Here is an 18,252-nt window from a genome sequence, read left to right as displayed (position 1 = left end):
GTCGCGGCATTTATGTGCGCGGTGAAACGGAGTCGCCAAAAATAAGTGAATTAATTGCGATTTTGACTTCCGTTTATTCGGCCACTTCATGGAGCTATCTCATTTGTGGCCAGGTCGCTTCTGAAAAAGAGCTACGTAGCCCAGTGGTCCTTTCGCTAAAAACAAACGAGGCTGAGCGACATTTGCCAACACGTGAATGAGATCCGCCATACGGCACCAAACTGCCGTGTGTTTGCACGCAAACCCGAGCGCGGTTGCTGCCAATACGAGCCGCTGTGCCCAAGACAACAACAGAACCACTTTCCGTGACGATTACGTCGTTCACCGACTCCCACCTCGCAGCCAGGATCAGTGTTGACAACTTCGCGTATTTGTTTTATTTACGCTGAACTACTATCGTGCCGTACGTAGCCAACCGTGCTAATCTTCGCCAAATCTAGTAACTTTGTGGGTTCCGCTGGTGACGATATATCTCGTAAAAGTGAGGAGCGTCAAACCGAGTGACTTTTTGAGATGAGATGCAGATTCAGGGGCGATTGCAGATAAGCATTAAGCATCCTGTACAAATTCACTCTTTGTAACATCTGGCAAATTGTCTGGCAGGGCCGAATTTGGAAGGTCTATCCAGCGACATCTGGTGAATATTCTAGCTCCGTTTGGCGACCTTCCGCTTTGAGGAGTTGGCAACGCCGGCGAGGCTGTCCCCTCGAGAGGGGATCTCCTCATCTCCTCCGCGACGGCGCTTCAATCGGGGGGGGGCAGTGGTTCCACCGCACTGCGCCACGCACGAGGAGGAGCCGCCGCCGTGTCCCTGTTTGGCACAATGCGCCCCAGCAGGGCGCGGGGGCCGTTTGGCCGAATAAACACGCAGGCACTCGCTGTTGCCTCAGCGGCTCGCGCAGATATGCGAAACCGGAGAGCACAATGTGAAATCTGGTGCCATATGTGCGGAAAATCAAACCCTCACGCTCATCACTGGGACGGGCGAGCGTGAGCGCGCGAGCGTCGGCACGCGCGAGCGTCGGCACGCGCGAGCGCCCGTTGCGAAATCTGCTCGACTCGAACGAGAGTGACCGGGGTAAAACCTACGACAGCCTTTTTTCGTTATTTTGTCGCAAAAACAACGCAGCGACCGCGAAGCAAGCCGAGACGGACCGCTGCGTGTCTCCCAACCGCGCTCGCTTTTTGCCGAGCCCGCGGGCGACTTCAACGACACCGCAGCAGTCCCGGCCGCTGCACAGCAAAAGATAAAATTAATGCCATTATGACGAGAATAATAAATCGTCTCCGCCTACTCGAGCTGGCAGGCCAATGGGGCGCGCGAGGCAGCCACACAAACGGGACTTTGGCGAACGGGAGCCAAATCGGCTGTTGCCCAATTGACGCTGCAGCCAATGAGGTGCAGCGGTGAGGCAGACACCACCGCGGCACAAACAGATTTTACATGGAGCACGTGGCTGTGATTCAGGAATACAGTGACTTAACAGAGTTTTGCGCAGGCCTAGCATCCCCTTCACCCCACAGCGTGTCCCACCCATCCACTTGACCACCTGATCATCTGCCTGGCCATCCCCCTGACCTTCTGCCCGACCTTCCACCCGACCTTCCACTCGACCGACCATCCACCTGGCCATCCGCCTGGCCGCCCAGAGGACGTCGACCTGAAAGTTATCTTTCTCGTTGGCAGCGCAGTGTTTACAGAGCACGGTTCCTATTTTAAACCTAAAAGGCTCACAGGTCACCTCTCCTTGGGGTATTTTGGTACCACAGTGTAAAGTACGATCTCACTCTATGAAACAGACAATCTCACTGCCCTCTCTCTACAATGAGAATGGCCCAGTATCTGAAAAGGCAGGCCTACTTGGGCCTTTTTATACGATAAGGCATTGCTAAAGATGAAAGTGGTGACATTGTAAGCAAGATAATTGTGGTGTAAATATGTAAACTCTGTAAAATTATGAATATGCAGTGTTATTTAGAAATCCCAATTGAGTCATTTCCAGGGGATATTTCAGCATTGGGCTGTTTGGCCAACACCAGTTTACATTATGTGCGTGTGTTTTGTTTAGTTGTGGGAGAAAACTATAGAACAAGGAGGAATCCAATGCATAACAGGGGAAGAACATAGAAACTCCACACAGAAGGCGCCCCCAGTCAGGAATCAAACCCAGGTGCTTTTTGCTGTAAGGCACGAGCGTCACCACGCCGTTGCCACCAAGTCTCCCTATAACCTATAACGATTCTCAGTTGTTGATTCGAAAGCGTTGGAAATCTATAGATTGTCCAGTGGTGTGAATCTACAGCGTTGGAACTCTATAGATACTACAGTGGTGCATAGTGTTGCAAAGTCATCCCTTCATGAATCTCAACGCGTGCTGGCAGCTGTGGAGAATAAACCCGCCGGGCCTATTCGCCTGCGTAACGGCGGAGAGGCGGTGTGTTCACGTCTCACGGCGTGCGGACGAGGAAAGTTCGTCAAGCCGCAGGCTCCGTCGCGTCTCAGCTCGAAGGTCGAGAGGGGGCTGCTCGTGTCCCGTGCGGGGGCGGGCCTTGACGATTAAAGTTCACCGCTCCGCTCCCACGCTCTCTCCGGTGGGCCACCGCTGCAATCGAGGAGCCCCCTTTATTACTGGCGCCGGAGCGTAAGATTATAACCCGGCACCTAAACATGCATCGCGGCGCCGTCTCTGTCGAAGGCGGAACTCCCACCATCGCATGGGGGCGACCGCTCGGATTCTCTCCCTCCTTGTGCTTCTACTCTGTTGCCTATTCTCGATTGGCATCCGCTCTGCTCACACCGAGATCCCGCAGACTTGCGTGGAGATTCATAGACTTACTCGGAGATCCAGCGACTCGCATACTCCTACGTGATGCATAGACTTACACAGAGAACAAGAGACTTCCACAGACACACTTACATAGACTTGCAAAGGGACCCAGAGAGGCGCATCTCTTTCACAACCGAGCAGCCACTCCCCACGATTGCATGGGGGACGGCCCCTCGGATTCTCTCCCTCCTTGTGCTTCTACTCTGTGCCTAGTCTCGATTCACATCCACCGTCCTCGCATCTCCTTCCACTTCACCCTCCCCATCTCACCCTCGTCCTCCTTCTGCGGAGATGCAGCGGTGGCGACTACGCAGACCCTTCTCACCGCGTCGGCTTAAGTCTCTCGCTCGGCACGTGCCCAACCCATCCAGGCCTCGCCTCCCCCTTGCCTTCTCCTGAACGCGAGTCACCCCAGCTACAACGCGGAGTGACACAGGCAACACACCGAGGAAGGTTCCTTGTTAACGTTGCCTTGCCGTTCACTAATGCAGTGCCTTTATCTACACACGAGAGACACACTGCGTTCCTAGATTACTTTTCAAGAGGGTCCCCCGCTTTGGGATGTCTGGCCAATTCTCTGGACGAGTCTATGGCTATCACGGGGTAATAAAGCCTGAAGTGCTTGGAGAAGCCCGTGAGGATAAAACACACAAAGCTCCACACAGATAGATTCCACCCTCTGCTGTCCTGCCAGGGGGGACGGAGACTGGTCCAGCAACGTTTGAAACAATCGCTCACCGCTCACATTAGCCGTGGCCGGCAATCAACTCGGGTCACCGGGTTCGTGTTGCACCGCTGCTCCACCCACCCACACACACGCGCACACACACGCACGCGCACGCTCTCGCATGCACGCTCTCGCACACGCCCATCAAAACTCACTATGCAGCAGGCAAGCCCACTGGACAACGACAGGTGGTGGGAGAAAGTGATCGTCGCCGAGGACTGCCGCAGCTCGCTTCTGGGAGACGGTTCTCCGTTGCTCGCCACGCACGCCCCCGTCCCTCTCCTCCTGCCGTGACGAGCGACGTCACGGCGCAACAACGTGGACAGAACCGACGTCGACGCGGAATGAGCGTCTTGCCCCTTGCACGGGAGACGAAGCTCTACGACGGCGCCACTCGCGACCCGGCAAGCCGGAGAGGGTTGCGCGGTAGCTCGCCCCGTTGGCCGCGGAGACCGAGCGAGGCCACGCGGCGCGACGGCGCGGCCGCCTCACTGGCGACGACGAGGGCTTCTAGATCCCAGCGGACGAGCGGCAGGGTGGCAGGAGCCAACCGTGACCCGATACCGTGTGTGTTGAAACGGGAGACGCGCACGCGGGCGCGCGCTTGCGTGTATATTGTAGTATCTGGAGCGTGTGCGTGGATAGGAACGTTGGCACGGGGTACCGTGGGCATGGTGGGGGGACGTCTTGTGGCGCTGCAGGTCACGCGGTGTGCAGCCAGGCTGTAATCCGCAGGGGGCCGAGGACTCTCGATGGGCACCCCCCCCCCCACCCCAGGGATTTATTGCAGCTCCAATGAATTTTCAGGGTTGTGCCGCGCGATGTTCGGCGTGGTGTCCGACGTTTCGCTCCATATCCTGAAAGCTTCTTCAGAGACTGAATTCAGAACATCGGATGAAGCGCCCATCACTCGGGCTATTGATAAATTCCTCCAATTCAGGAAATTAATTGAGCCGTGGTGCCAGGAATTGTGACCGAAATGTACCGCCAATGCAGCGGCCGTGCGCATCGATCCCACAGGGGCGCGCCAGGACCCGTGTGCCCTTCTTACCTGAACACCGTGCCAGGCTGCACGCAGCCCAATGCCCAATGATTTATTGATCTTGTTCGGAAATCGTTTTGATTCTAAGCATTGCATCTCTATTCCAGGCTCGGAAACATGAGGCTAAGAATCCTGAAAATCGCCCATATCTGTGTCTGTATATATAGACTTCATGTACAGACAATGTCATCTTGCCAACCATTCACTGTTTGTAAGCCAATTATTTGCCCTGCAGCCGTTGTGGGGGTAAAAAGAAAAGCTGCTGCATCAGCAAAAGAGCTTCACACGCTGACAGAGATAGAAGCAGCGTGGGTGTATATGTCTCTGGGTGTGTGTGTACATGTCTGTGTGTACATGTCTGTCTGGGTGTGTGTGCGCATGCATGTGGGTGTGTCCGTGTGTATGGGGAGCGGTAGTGTAGTTGTTCGCGCGCTGCGCTACGAACCTGGGGACCCGGGTTCGATTCCCGCTCACGGCCAACACCGGTGACGATTATCTGAATCGGTCCAGGGCCTCCCCGAGGTCGACTCAGCCTCAAATGAGTACCTGGAGCGGTGTGTAAACATCGCCACTAGGGAGACAAAGGCGGTCGAGCGTGGTGTCTGCCACTCACCCCCCTTGTGTACCTTTCCGTCCTTCATAGGTGCTCACTAACAGTACTTACCCCAACAGTCTGTGAAGGCTATTGTCTTTGTTTTTGTTTTCTGTGTATGGGGAGCGGTGGCGCAGCGGTTAGCTAACTGCTCAACAAATTCCGGTGACCCAAGTTCGATTCCCACTCTCGGCCAAGACCAGTGATGATTATATTATCTGAACCGGTTCTGGGCCTCCCCTAGGTCGACTCAACCTCAAATGAGTACCTGGTGCAGTGTGTATACATAGCTGCTGGGGAGACAAAGACAGTCGGATGTGGTGTTGGCCACCCACCCCCTCATGTCCTGTGCCGCCCTTCATAGGTGCTACTCGCTAACAGCATTTTCCCCAACAACTCCACGAGGGATCTTTGTCTGTGTTCGTGTGCACACGTGTGTGTGCGAGCAGCACTTTCATAAATGATGGAAGCACCTTAATGTGAGACTTGTATGTCTGTAATAAACTTATTTCCAGCTGAGAATAGCCGTGAAATGCGTGACAAACCGAATTCACGGCTTCAGTTCCACGCACTTAGACCTCTCACTGTCAAACGTTCCTGCTAGCTAGGGTCACGTGTGGTGCGACAAATTAGCCGGGACGTCGCCCGGCTTGGAACGCGACGTGGCCTACGGCGACGCCGCCGCCATCGGCCGAGGCCGCTCGTCTGGTTGACTTTGCGATTCTGACGATCTTCTTCTTTCGCGTGGCTGCTGATGCAGATTGCAGATCAACAAACTACAATTTGACATTCAGGTGGTCAGGCCGGACAACTGGGTCAGGAGCAGCGGAGTGGAACGCCGCAATGTCTCCCTCGTATTTGCGGATCGGGAATTGCGTCGTCATACGTTGTACCGTCTGTTCTGGATGGCCACAGTCGCACACTACTAGAGAGTTTTTACTTTTCCATCAGGTGTCCGCATCTGCCATGGTTTAAGCGGACGCGACTTAGGGTGGCCCATGAGCTCGGTGGAAGATCAAACCCAGGTATCTTCTGCGTTGGGTCTTTCACAAAAAGGTTTTTTTTGTGAGTAATTTTTAACTCTGTTCAGCTCTCCAAACTTCATCCAGGTTGAACTCGCATCGTTTAGGGTTAAGCGCATGGGTCCAAAAGGGCTTGCGGCGTGACTTCAAGCGATGGACGAGGGATTTTATCAAGCTCCTGATGAATGGGAAGTCGATTCGCATGACTTCCTGGAGGGTTGCACAGCATCACGGCGGATGGGTGGGGGGGGGGAGAGATTTGTGACCGTACTGGCAGCCACGGTGTTGGGGTCGACTTGAGGGTTCCAGTGATACAACGCACTGCGGTGTTCAGTTGGAGATCTGACGACAAGCGATTACTCTCGTGCAGCCAGTGCCGCACCCTCCGGCAACTGTTTGTCATCAACATACGTTCCACGTTGCAATTTCACGTGAGCATTACGAGGGCATTTGATTGGAAAATTAACAAAAACATTCCCTGGCCACCCACGCAACAATGCTGTATGATCCACCGCGGAAATGCCATCTTCAAAATCACTATTCGCAAGCCGGTGCTCCCAGTCTGCTGCCTGTAGATGGTGGCTACGGGGGGAATGGCAGAGGGCCCTGGGTTCACGGCGTACGCTAATTCCACACCGTTTCGCGAGCCCCCAGTTGCCACTACAGTGCAATTCTCCCCAGTGAAGAATTCGCATTCCGAGGCCGATGCAAATTAGCGAGCGGTGGTGCGACTAAGCCGCTGACACATTTCACGCCGGGCACCGGCGAGAGTTTTTGTTCTTTGGCATTCCGCGTCACCTAAAGCTCGTCTAAAGGAGAAGTGGCCGGGTTACGGGGACCCGGATCGAAACCAACCCGAACCCCGGGCTTGCGCTTCCTCACGTGCGCACGGCCGTGGGGAGGGTGGGGAGGATGTTGCACAAGCTCTGCGGCCGCCGCATCACCGGTGACGTAGCGCGGTTGGCATGGTCGCAGGGGGGCAAGGAATGAGAGGGGGGGCAAGGAATGAGAGGGGGGCCAACACCCCCACCCTCCTCTTCCTAGCCCGGCGACTTGGCCCATCCGGCCGTGGGAACTGGTGCAGTTGCACCGCCTGCACACTACTCGTCATCTGCCTCACTTCGCGGCCGCCAAAAGAGCCGCCCCCCCATTCGGAGACTTTTCAATGCGGTTAAGAATGAAAGCAAATCGCAAGGTGTTCGAGCATCCGCCAAACAAACAGCCAGCAGACACGCACACACCCACAGCGAGCGCCACACACCTTCTGGAATCTCACATTTCAGAGGCGATGGTATGCGCACTGGAGGCAAGCGATGTGACAGATAAGGCGATACCACAGCGTGGGTTTCCACGGTTGCGATGGGGCATTTCTCGCGTGTGTTTTCGGGTTGCACGCACACCACGTTTTCTTTTTCGGCACGACGCCCCCAAGTTTGGCTCCACCACACGGTACTATAACCGAAAGCACATGGGAGAGCCAAGGAGAGGATTGTCCACCAGTGAATGGGAGAGCCGAGGAGAGGATTGTCCACCAGTTATTGAAAGAACCGAGGAGAGGAGCAGTGCAATGAGATGACGAGCCCCCAAGAGAACCAGCCACGGCTTTCAATTTCACCCCCCCCCCCCCAGCAACCGCCGCACGGAGTGAGAGAGAGAGAGCAACTAGAACTGGCAATGCGTGGATGTTAATCGCAAGGCCTCTGGGCAGAAGGCTTAATGCTTGTTTGAAAGGCCATTAAAGCCGGCCAAGCGTTGTGCCACTCCTACAGAGTGAACACAGCGTTTGGAATGTGCCGAGTCTTTCGCTTTTTTGAAAGTTTCTAATTTACATTTTTATTGTATTGTTTTAGTTCTCTGTTGTGCTTCTCGTATGAATAACATTTCCATAAAAGTTATTCGACTGCGGTTCACTCGGCACAAGCGTGCCGTGAGTCTTCAACTCATTGGAGCGATCTGTAGTAACGCTTGGAACACACGCATCACCAGCCTCCGTCCTCCCAGCAGTGTTAATGAGGCCGCCACAGGTCACAGATCGCCAGGTCGCGTGTGGTGGAGTAAAAATGTGCGTACTCCAACATTCTTCCCAGATATCTGGCCGGCATGGAAGAGTAGGCCAATACAGCCTCTGGAGGGGCTCTCTCGGGCTCCCTCTCGTGCAGGCCTTTCCGCCAGCAGTGACGCGAGCGAGCGCCTGAACCTTTCCGATGACTGCCGCACAAGTCAACTTCCTCGATGCTGAACGATGCCCTGCGGCAACGCCTTGTGCTGACGTAGCGCCCACGGCGCCCACAAACCCACTTTCACGTCGATGACGGAGGACGACAACCCACCTTTGAATCTCTCCGTTGGTCCATTATTGGAGTGTGGTCTATTATTATTGTTATTATTACCCATCATCGGCCATGATCAATCGACTGCTGGATGAAGGCATCACCGAGCTGTTTGCCATCTGTCACGGTCCTGGGATGCACGCGATCCATCTCGCACTGAAACGGGAGCAGATTTCTGGGGGGCGTTCCCGCCTTTGGCTGCCACTCTGTCACCAGTCTCAACCACTGCCTATCATGTCCCTTCTAGCGACGCATCCCTGGCCAGGAACACGTGCCATTTTCAAGATGAATTTTTTTTATTTATTCGTCCAACATGGATGTCAATGTCGGTTCTGCGTAAAACCGAACCGAATCATACCATGCGACGATCTCCTCGCAGTCAATTTGAGAAATTCAGAGCCACAGCGGCAATTCTCGACAGACAGCGCATCCCGCGCGATGACCGACGCAGGCCAGCGGACGTGGCGATTCACGCGTTGTGAGATGCGGCGTGCGCGATATGCCAAGCGGAAGGAATTTTGATGTCCCTCTTATCGGTCATCAGAACAGAACATTGAAGAACATCTATTATAGGAAGCCAGAGATTTTATCTGTACATCGGTTTAATTTTGTGGACTGTCAAAAAACATGTTATGCTTCGTCAATGAAACGCATCACAGTCAGGAACCCTGAAACAGTGCTCTCCAGTTCTGTCACTGGCACAATGTACAGTGTTTAAGTGTTTGGTAGTGATGTCACAATAGTGATGTAATAGCACGCATGGCCGAAAACTTCTTGTTTGTCTATTTATTGTGGACCTTTTCCCCAGACTCAGGTTAGGAAATTAGGAATCCATTCAGATCTCTCGCACAGCAATGTCGAGGAACGGGCAGTGAAAGCGGATACCGGGGAGCTACCTCGATAAATCCCTTCAATCTATTCTTTTTTTCGTAATTCTCGGAGATGGAAGTTAGCCACATGATGTTGCGGAAGACAAGAATGTGAAGGTTTTTTGTTGCGCATTCATTGGCGAGACCATAAGAGTACTCTCTACGCTTGAGAACTAAGTCAATTTGTTTATATTTTCTCATTAACGTTTGTTTTGTTTACATTTCTATTGGGCAGCCTCATGAACGCGTACCGAGGAAGATGTCTGAAAGATAAAGGGCTGTTTTCTTGTTGGGTCGCATCACGTTGGTTAAGGCCAATTGTGTAAAAAGTGAGCGATTTAAAACATGCAAAAAAATGCGGTGCAGCAATTCCTGATAAAGGAGTACACGAATTATTCAACAATAATCGCTCTTAACTTACAAACAACAACAGGACTCGTTTCCACCTGCCCTCCAAGAGGAAGTACGCTGGAATGCCGTACTATCAGCGATAACATCGTGCGCGATTCAAGTTGTCACTGTGTGATCACAACAAGAGTCACCGCGTACGTGAACTCTTTGCGGAAATGAGACGTGGGGGGGGGGGGACTGAATGGACCAGTTCTGGGGCGGTGTAGGGGGGTAGGGATCCAACTGCACAATGACATTGCCATTCTTTGGGACAATCCGAGACAGCGTCACACACTTGGCATGCTCTCGGCCCCACCCGTGGAGATGCAACACATGAAAAAATTAACCCGTAAAAACAAAGTTTTTCACTATAAATCCTTTATATGCGTGGCGGCTAGAGTCCTCTCGTCCTCTGGCTTGAGATGGCTGCCACCTATGGGTCAGATGATTGCCTGCCACCATTAAGCAATTGGTAATTAAATATAAAAAAAAAATTCCTAAAAAGTGTAAAAATATGGGAAAAAAATTTCACGAAAATTAATTGTCACGCACAACGAGTCTGTGTGCAAAATGTCAGCTCGATTGGATCACGGGAAGTGGGTTAAAAAACGACCGAAAAATTTGCACGGTCATAAGCGCGCAAGCAAGCAAGCAAGTGAACTTAATATAAAGGATTTAAAAATGGCAACACAAGCTGACGCGTGCAAGGGTGTCCTCTAGATGTGCCGTCTCATTGGATATCCACGTTAAATGTTTTACCTTTAATGCACTTATTTTAAACGTGGCAGACACCAAATACGGTCATGTTCCAAACGGACTTCGCCAAATTGGTGAAAAAAACTAAATTAAGCCACAAGGCTCTTTAAAAAAAAATGCTGGCCCCAGAATTGGTGACCGTTCCCAGCGCCGGATTCCGAGAGCGGAAAATATCCGTGCCCTCTCCTCTCTATAACCTCAAAGCAGCCATGAAAATATGTCGTGTTGTTGATATTATTCACATGGAAACAATGTGAAATCAGTCTCACTTTTCTTATTACGAAAAGTAATTTTTTATTTTTTACCCGTCGGCCCCTATGGAGTTTTGGACGGGAAACAAATGGCCCATTTTCTACCCCCTAAATCTGGCCACAACCATCCTCCCTCCCTTCTGCCCGTCCCACCAGAGTCCAGCTTATAGAGGTGGTAACCAGCTGCATCCAAACCGTCGGAGCAAGTTGGGGCCAGATCTTTTTTTCTCTTTTTTTAAACCGAACCGAGACACACAACCGTGGTGCCAAACCACCGCCGCCTTGCATCGCGGGGGGAAAAAAAAGCATGTGACGCGTGATTCTTGGAAGTGAGAGGAGATCACAGGGGGATGGCGTTCGGGCTTAGGGTTAGAGAGATCTGGCATTGGGGGTTGTGGTCAGGTTTCAGCGTGGTCAAATTCGAGAGTCATAAAAACGCTTCATCATCAAAGACAAAAGATTTGCATGCAGACTCTAATTCAGCATGTGCGGTTATAGTGAGAAGCCATGAATCAGGGTAATGAGTTTAGGATGGGGTCAAGGTTTGCGTTCCAGCGCTTTGACGATATATATACAAGCCAGTGCTTAAGTAATAGCTCCAGATTCTAAAGTTGCGAAGCATACGCTTTGACCCACTCAGATAAAAGCCCTCTGCTATAAATAAATAACAGAGCCGTGCTGTAATGTTATGGGCACGACAGCGCGCCCCCCCCCCCTGCATGAGTGGATCGAGTAGCACGCCCTACACACCAGCCCTGCACGCCGTCTCACGTCGTAATATTACCACGACCCCCCCCCCTCCCAACTCTCACCCACAGCCCTAACCCCTTCCCTACTCATCCTCGTCTTATCCAAATCCCTCACACCAATCACAAGCGGACCACTAACCCCGTCATAACTCTTACCCAGAACCCCTACCACCAACCCTATCACTTATCGATAATGCTACCCCTAACCCTACCACTTATCGATAACCCTACCACCAAACCTAACCTATAACCCTACCACTTATCGATAACCCTACCACCAAATCTAACCCTTACCTATAACCCTACCACTTATCGATAACCCTACCACTAACCCTACCACTTATCGATAACCCTACCACCAACCCTATCCCTTATCTATAATCATATCACCAAAACCTAACCTTTACCTATAACCCTACCACTAACCCTACCACTTATCGATAATCCTACCACCAAACCTAACCCTTACCTATAACCCTACCACTAACCCTATCACTTACCTATAACCCTACCACTTACCTATAACCCTACCACTAACCCTCCCCCTTACCTATAACCCTACCACTTACCTATAACCCTACCACTAACCCTCCCCCTTACCTATAACCCTACCACTAACCCTATCACTTACCTATAACCCTACCACAACTCGTATCCCCAACACTACTTCCTACACAACCCCCTACCCCCAACCCCAGCCATACCCGTGCCCCCACCTCCTCTCCTTCCACGCGCACTGCGACAGCCCCCCTCCCACCCAGCAGAACGAGTTCGATCCCCGCCTCCGGCATATTGAGAGCAGCCTCTGCTGCTGAACGACTCTTTACCGAAGCGCGCCACCTGCCGTGCAAGACTTCAGAGGGACGGGATTGTCATTTGCCGTCACCGCTCCGCATTTACAAAGACACAACGGCATTCACTCTACATAGAGAGAGAGAGAGTTTATAATATAAAGTGTACACTCAAACTGCAACGTACGATGGCTTATCGCTCAGCAAAGACAGCCACAGCAATCACCCCATAGACCCGCGGTGACTGCTATATGAGCTGCTGCTGCTGCTCGCAAGCGGACATCCCCAGGTGTCCCCACAGCAGGGCGATGATGCTACACTCCCAGGCACGCTTAAATAAAGGAGACACAACACACACGACGTAGCATTGAGTCGGCAATGCAGCAACACACACAAAATCGAACGTCCCCGCTGTGCTCTCTCTCTCTCCACCGCCCTTCACGGAAGCGTGCAAGTGACAAGCGTGGTGAAGTATGGACAGACAACCCGCGCTGCGTGCACGGCGCGGGGAGGGAAGGAGGGTGTCCCTCATCCAGCGATGGATGAACAAAGCAGGCTGCAGAGACACCGATCACACCACCACCACCATCACCGCTTCGGCAGTCGCCGGGTTACAATGCGCTCGTCCGTGCCACGTGGAGCCGATGCTCGCCGGGTTCGACGTGGAGTGGGGGGGGGGTCCCCACGTGTGCGACACGCGTAGACCCCGAGCAGGGGGGGGGGGGAGCGGGACTCACCTGGCCGAGGGGGAGACGAGGGGGAGCGGCAGAGGGGAGACGCAGAGGGGGAGACGCGGGGACGGGAGAGCCGCCTCGCTTGGCCCCTGTGAATGCAGCAGGCACTCGGCAGGGACCGCGGCGAACAACAGCCACTTGTAGCCCCACCACTGCATGCGGCAAACGGAGGCGTTTATTTACATTTTAATTGGAGCGTGTGAGAGTGTGGAGTCTGTGCTGGTGTGTGTGTGTGTCTTGGTGTGTGTGTGTTGGTGTGTGTGTGTTGGTGTGTGCTGGTGTGTGTTGTTGTGTGTGTTGGTGTGTGTTGGTGTGTGTGTGTTGGTGTGTGTGTGTTGGTGTGTGCTGGTGTGTGTGTATGTTGGTGTGTGTGTGTGTTGGTGTGTGTTGGTGTGTGTTGGTGTGCGTTGGTGTGTGTGTTGGTGTGCGTTGGCGTGTGTTGGTGTGTGTGTGCTGGTGTGCGCTGGTGTGTGTTGGTGTGTTTGTGCTGGTGTGTGTTGATGTGTTTGTGTGTGTTGGTGTGTGTGTTGGTGTGTTTGTGCTGGTGTGTGTTGATGTGTGTGCCGGTGTGTGTTGATGTGTTTGTGCTGGTGTGTGTGTTGGTGTGTGTGTGTTGGTGTGTGCTGGTGTGTGTGTGCTGGTGTGTGTTGGCGTGTGTGTGTTGGTGTGTGTTGGTGGAGTGTGCTGGTGTGCTGTTGTGTGTTGGTGTGTGTGTGTTGGTGTTTGTTGGTGTGTTGGTGTGTGTGTTGGTGTGTTTTGGTGTATGTGTGTTGGTGTGTTGGAGTGTATGTTGGTGTGTGTGTTGGGGGGAGCGGTAGTGCAGCGGTTAGCGCCCTGCGCTTCTAACCCGGTGACCGAGTTCGATTCCCGTTCACGGCCAACACCGGTGACGATTATCTGAACCGGTCCCGGGCCTCCTCTAGGTCGACTCAGCCTCACACACAAAGACCCCCCGTGTAGCCTTAACCGACTGTTGGGGCATGTGCACACGAGGGGGTGGGTGGCCAACAACCACGCCCGGCCGCCTTTGTCTCCCCAGTGGTGATGTGTACACACCGCACCAGGTACTCATTTGAGGCTGAGTCGACCTAGGGGAGCCACAAAACCGATTCAGATGATCGTCACTGGTCGTGAGCGGGAATCGAACTGCGGTCGCTGGGTGCGTCGTGCAGTGCGCTAACCGTGGGGTGGCCTCTATCCAGAAAAGAGCTGCAGTTTGCATAATTGAAAACAATGTGGTTGGAGCGGTGGCGCAGCGGTTAGCGCACCATGCAACGTCCCTAATGCAAATTGGACTCTCACTTTTGTACCGCAGCGTTTAACCTCAGCTTGAGTTGACCGGAGCTGAGCTCACTAAAATGTTCCCGCCGCGATCGTGTCTGGGGCAATTGGACCATGCAACACAATGCGGCATTACGTCGCATTTCCCTATTGCATCACTGCTGCTATTCCAAAGTGGCACTTGCCACGTGTGCAGTGACAGTGGTCGTTGTTGTTCGCCGCGGTGCCTAACTGCGAGCGGTCTCTTGAATTGTAATTGATCCGTAGACACGTGGTGAGGCGCCAGCGTGTGCCGGCATCACGACACGTGGTTGGGACAGGGGAGACCACGCACCCAGCCCACTCACCTGTGTTGATCACGCAACCAGCCCCACTCACGTCGCTTATGCCATACAGAGTTGATGGTTGATCGAGGGAGAGTTGACATGCCCATCTCTTTGGCTCCCGCTTCGATGCTCCCCGCTTACCACGATCCGCACCGACCAGCGTGGTGAAGTATGGTCCACATCACCCCCATGACCAGCACGGGCCGTGCAGGCCCCAGTCCAGCAATGGAGCGACAAAAGGGCTGCACTTGCCCATTCCTCTGTCTTCATAAACACACTGGGTGGTGGTGTTTAGTGCACTGTGTATTTGCAGTACAGTACTTATCCCATGTAATAATACAGTAATCTCGATTTAAAGCTTTCGTGACTGCAGGAATTAATCTTCTTGGTTCTTTCGGTAAAGTCACGTAGAATGGAAATAATAAAAATAAAACATAATAAAATAATTCTCACGACGTTTCGGCCACAACGCAAGCAGCCGTCCTCAGGCGGAGAACAGGTCTGTCGAGAAGACAGAGTCACGTTGTATTATGTTTATTTTATTATTTTATTATTTCCATTCTACGTGACTTTACCGAAAGAACCAAGTAGATGAATACAGTAATCATACATTCCAGCCATACTTAATCCACCAGTGGATGAATGCCTCCCCAGGGTACGTCAGAAGGGAATGTATTTTGTTCATAATAACTTCCCCGGATGGTGATTGTGGGTTTGTGCAGCGGTGGAGGTCGTACTGTGCCCGGCTCCGATGCCACCGCTGTAACCGATGTCAGCCCTTTCTCTCGTCAAATTCACACATTGGTTGTTTTTATTCGGACGACGCAAATAATTCGCTTGTTTTTTTTAATAACACTGTCTATGTTTTGTCTGTGGGTCATTACAATATTATCTAATTGCACGTTTCGTTACTGTCCCGTTGAGCGGGTAGGGTGGTGATGGTTGCTGGAGACAACCACACAATAGTCATTGTGTAGTTGAAGTTCTCCGTTTCTCCAGGAATCTGACAGTTTGAGGGTTCAAGAGTTTCATCAGATAAAGCCGCTCGGCTCACACTCACGCCACAAGTTAAACATTATTCAAGCCGCGATGACGATGGTGCAGAGATAAACCTGCGTGGCTGCAGCAAACCCGGTTAAAAATGATGTTCGCGTGCCGATTTCGTCGGGTGGAGGCACAAGTGCTTGGGGCACCGCACTAGAAATCCGAACGGCCTCGAGTTCAACTCCCGAATCTCGTGGGTGGCGAGCGATATCTGTGAACCTGCCCTGGACCTGCCCACTTCACCAACCCCCGCACCAACCATAGGGGCGAGGTAATGGCCAAGTGACGCCAATGACTGACATGGGGAAGAATTCATCCAGCAGTGGGCTGCCCTGCGAATTGTTAACGCGGCGAATGCGTTACTTATACTTTTTGTTTGTTATATAAGCCAATTATACTTTATGATTCGTTGCAATGATACATTTGCATTGATTTGCAATACAACGAGAGCCAATGACAGTGTATACTTCATATGAAGGAGACTTCGTGTCTGCCTATTTATTTTGTTATACTGTATACCGTGCTGTTATTCACCACAAGAATGCTCAAGATTACGGGAACTGAGAATAGGTTTTCCCCGTTTATCTGGCAACAAAACAGGTGTTAAGTTGTTAAAACACCAAACTTAAACCTTTTGCAAGGTATCATGTATGTATTAACCACAATACTTGTGGTCAAAATGCAAGCAAAAAACTAAAAACATACTCTGATAATATATGCATTGTCTTTGAAACTGATTGGTCCACACCAGAGACAGCTTTCTTTTGAGCCTCGTCTCAAACGGTGTATTGTGGTTAATGCAGACATGATTCCTTGCAAAAGGTTTCAGTTTGGTGTTTTAACAACTTAACACCTGTTTTGTTGCCAGATAAAAGTGCAAAACCCTATTATCATATTTTGCTACTGGCAAAGCAGGTCCCATTATTACGTGAACTGTGAAAGTGCGCCGCTGTTACCCTCCGTGTCCACAAGAGGGCACCCCAGCGAAAGCCACCCCTGAGATCACCCCCATTCGTCACCGTGTTTAAAGCAACAGTCATTTGTCAATCCACTGCTGGACGAAGGCCATCCCACGCCGCGTATCGGTCATTGAGGTTGGTTGACCATACTTAACCACTCTGGTCAGTGCGAGTAGGTGAAGTGGGGGTGCGTCCATGCCCTCCCACCTCCGCACCGCATTCACCAATCCGCGGTGAAGTATGGTTAAGTAAACACGATCATCCAGCTGTGGATAGTGCGCACGCAAACAAGTGCCAGCGCTACGAGCCCCTCCGTGATTGGCAAGGCGCTCCGTGGAGCTGTGTGGAGTTCAGCTGCTGCCCACACGCATTCTAAACTATAAACTAAAGCTATGTTTACTGGTTCCACCAGCCCACAGGGGATTATTGTGTCCGTCCGTCCGTCGTGAATCCAAAAATGGGAGGGGTCGGGCTGGGTGGAGAGGGGAGGGTGGGGAGGGGCTGGGTGGGGAGGATGGGGAAGGGCTGGGTGGGGAGAGGAGGGTGGGGTGGGGCTGGGTGGGGGGTGGGAGGGGTGGGGCTGGGTGGGGTGGGGCTGGGTGGGGAGGGGCTGGTCACCCCGTGGTGCCCTAATAAAACTCAACGTTTAACCTACTCACGCCGGCTTGTGCCCGCCCTCACAGTCGGGCATATTTACGGAATACACCACGCCGCCGTTGACCCTGGCCATTGACCGAGCCTACCAGCCCCCTCCGCAGAAATGTGTTTTTTTATTTTACCAGGTAAGGCCGACTGAGCTATGTAGGTCTTCTTTTTTCAGAAGCGACCTGGCCACAAATGATAGCTCAACGAAGTGGCTTATCGTGTGGACATGTATGGCAGCCAAATGCTCTAAACGCGTGTTCCCAAATGTGGAGGGAAAAACTGGAGGTCCCGGAGAAAAATCCGCGCGACCACAGGGAGAGAGACACGCAAACTCCAAATATTCAGGCGTCAGGGTCGGGATCGAACCCACGCCCTCCTGCATACCAGGCGAGGTAGTTAACATCTCACCACCGCGGCGCCATTCCTCGCATAAATCCCCCTTTGCTGGCACGGCGGGGTCAATGTTGATAGATGGCTAACACAACAACAGGAGCGCGTTCTAATCAGGTATAATAGAATTGTATCATCACAGAGCTACGCTGCGTCGCACGGTCACCTCCTACCAGAAGCGAGCCTTACGCACTTCACGTGACGACCTCAAAGGGCACCTAGCCTGGCACGAGCGCCATGGTGATGTCACCGCCACTTAATGGCGAACGGCGGTTGTTGTGCGTGTGTGTGACTTTTCCCATGTCTGCCTATGCGGTTGTGCAAGCACGTGTTTGTGTACATCGTGTGTGCGAGGTAGAGACTGTGGATGTATGTATTCGCCTATGTCATCCTATATGTGAGCTGTGTGTGTATAATGGATGGTAATTGTATATATTAGATCATGATTCAACACATGAATGATGATTCCACACCGTAGCTGATGCTGATTATGCTTCTGCATATCGGATGAGGATTATGATGATTC

At 52.4% G+C, this 18,252-nt stretch overlaps 1 protein-coding gene across 2 annotated transcripts in view; it reads right to left on the bottom strand.

The window, feature by feature from the left end:
- Positions 1-13,254, bottom strand: part of PC (pyruvate carboxylase) — a 52,932-nt gene extending 39,678 nt beyond the window's left edge. The window contains exon 1 of one of the 2 annotated variants that reach the window (XM_078602450.1): positions 13,085-13,254. In XM_078602450.1, the coding sequence (XP_078458576.1) occupies positions 13,085-13,239 (155 nt within the window). In that variant the 5' untranslated portion in view covers positions 13,240-13,254. The remainder of the gene's footprint in view (positions 1-13,084) is intronic. The other variant, XM_078602451.1, reaches the window with a different exon arrangement.
- Between the last annotated feature and the right edge of the window lie 4,998 nt (positions 13,255-18,252).

This window comes from Lampetra planeri, chromosome 18 (assembly GCF_965212315.1).
Source record: "Lampetra planeri chromosome 18, kcLamPlan1.2.h2, whole genome shotgun sequence".
Taxonomy (NCBI): Eukaryota; Metazoa; Chordata; class Hyperoartia; order Petromyzontiformes; family Petromyzontidae; genus Lampetra; species Lampetra planeri.
The sequence above is the reverse complement of the archived record's forward strand: the minus strand, read 5'-3'. Positions and strand labels throughout refer to the sequence as shown.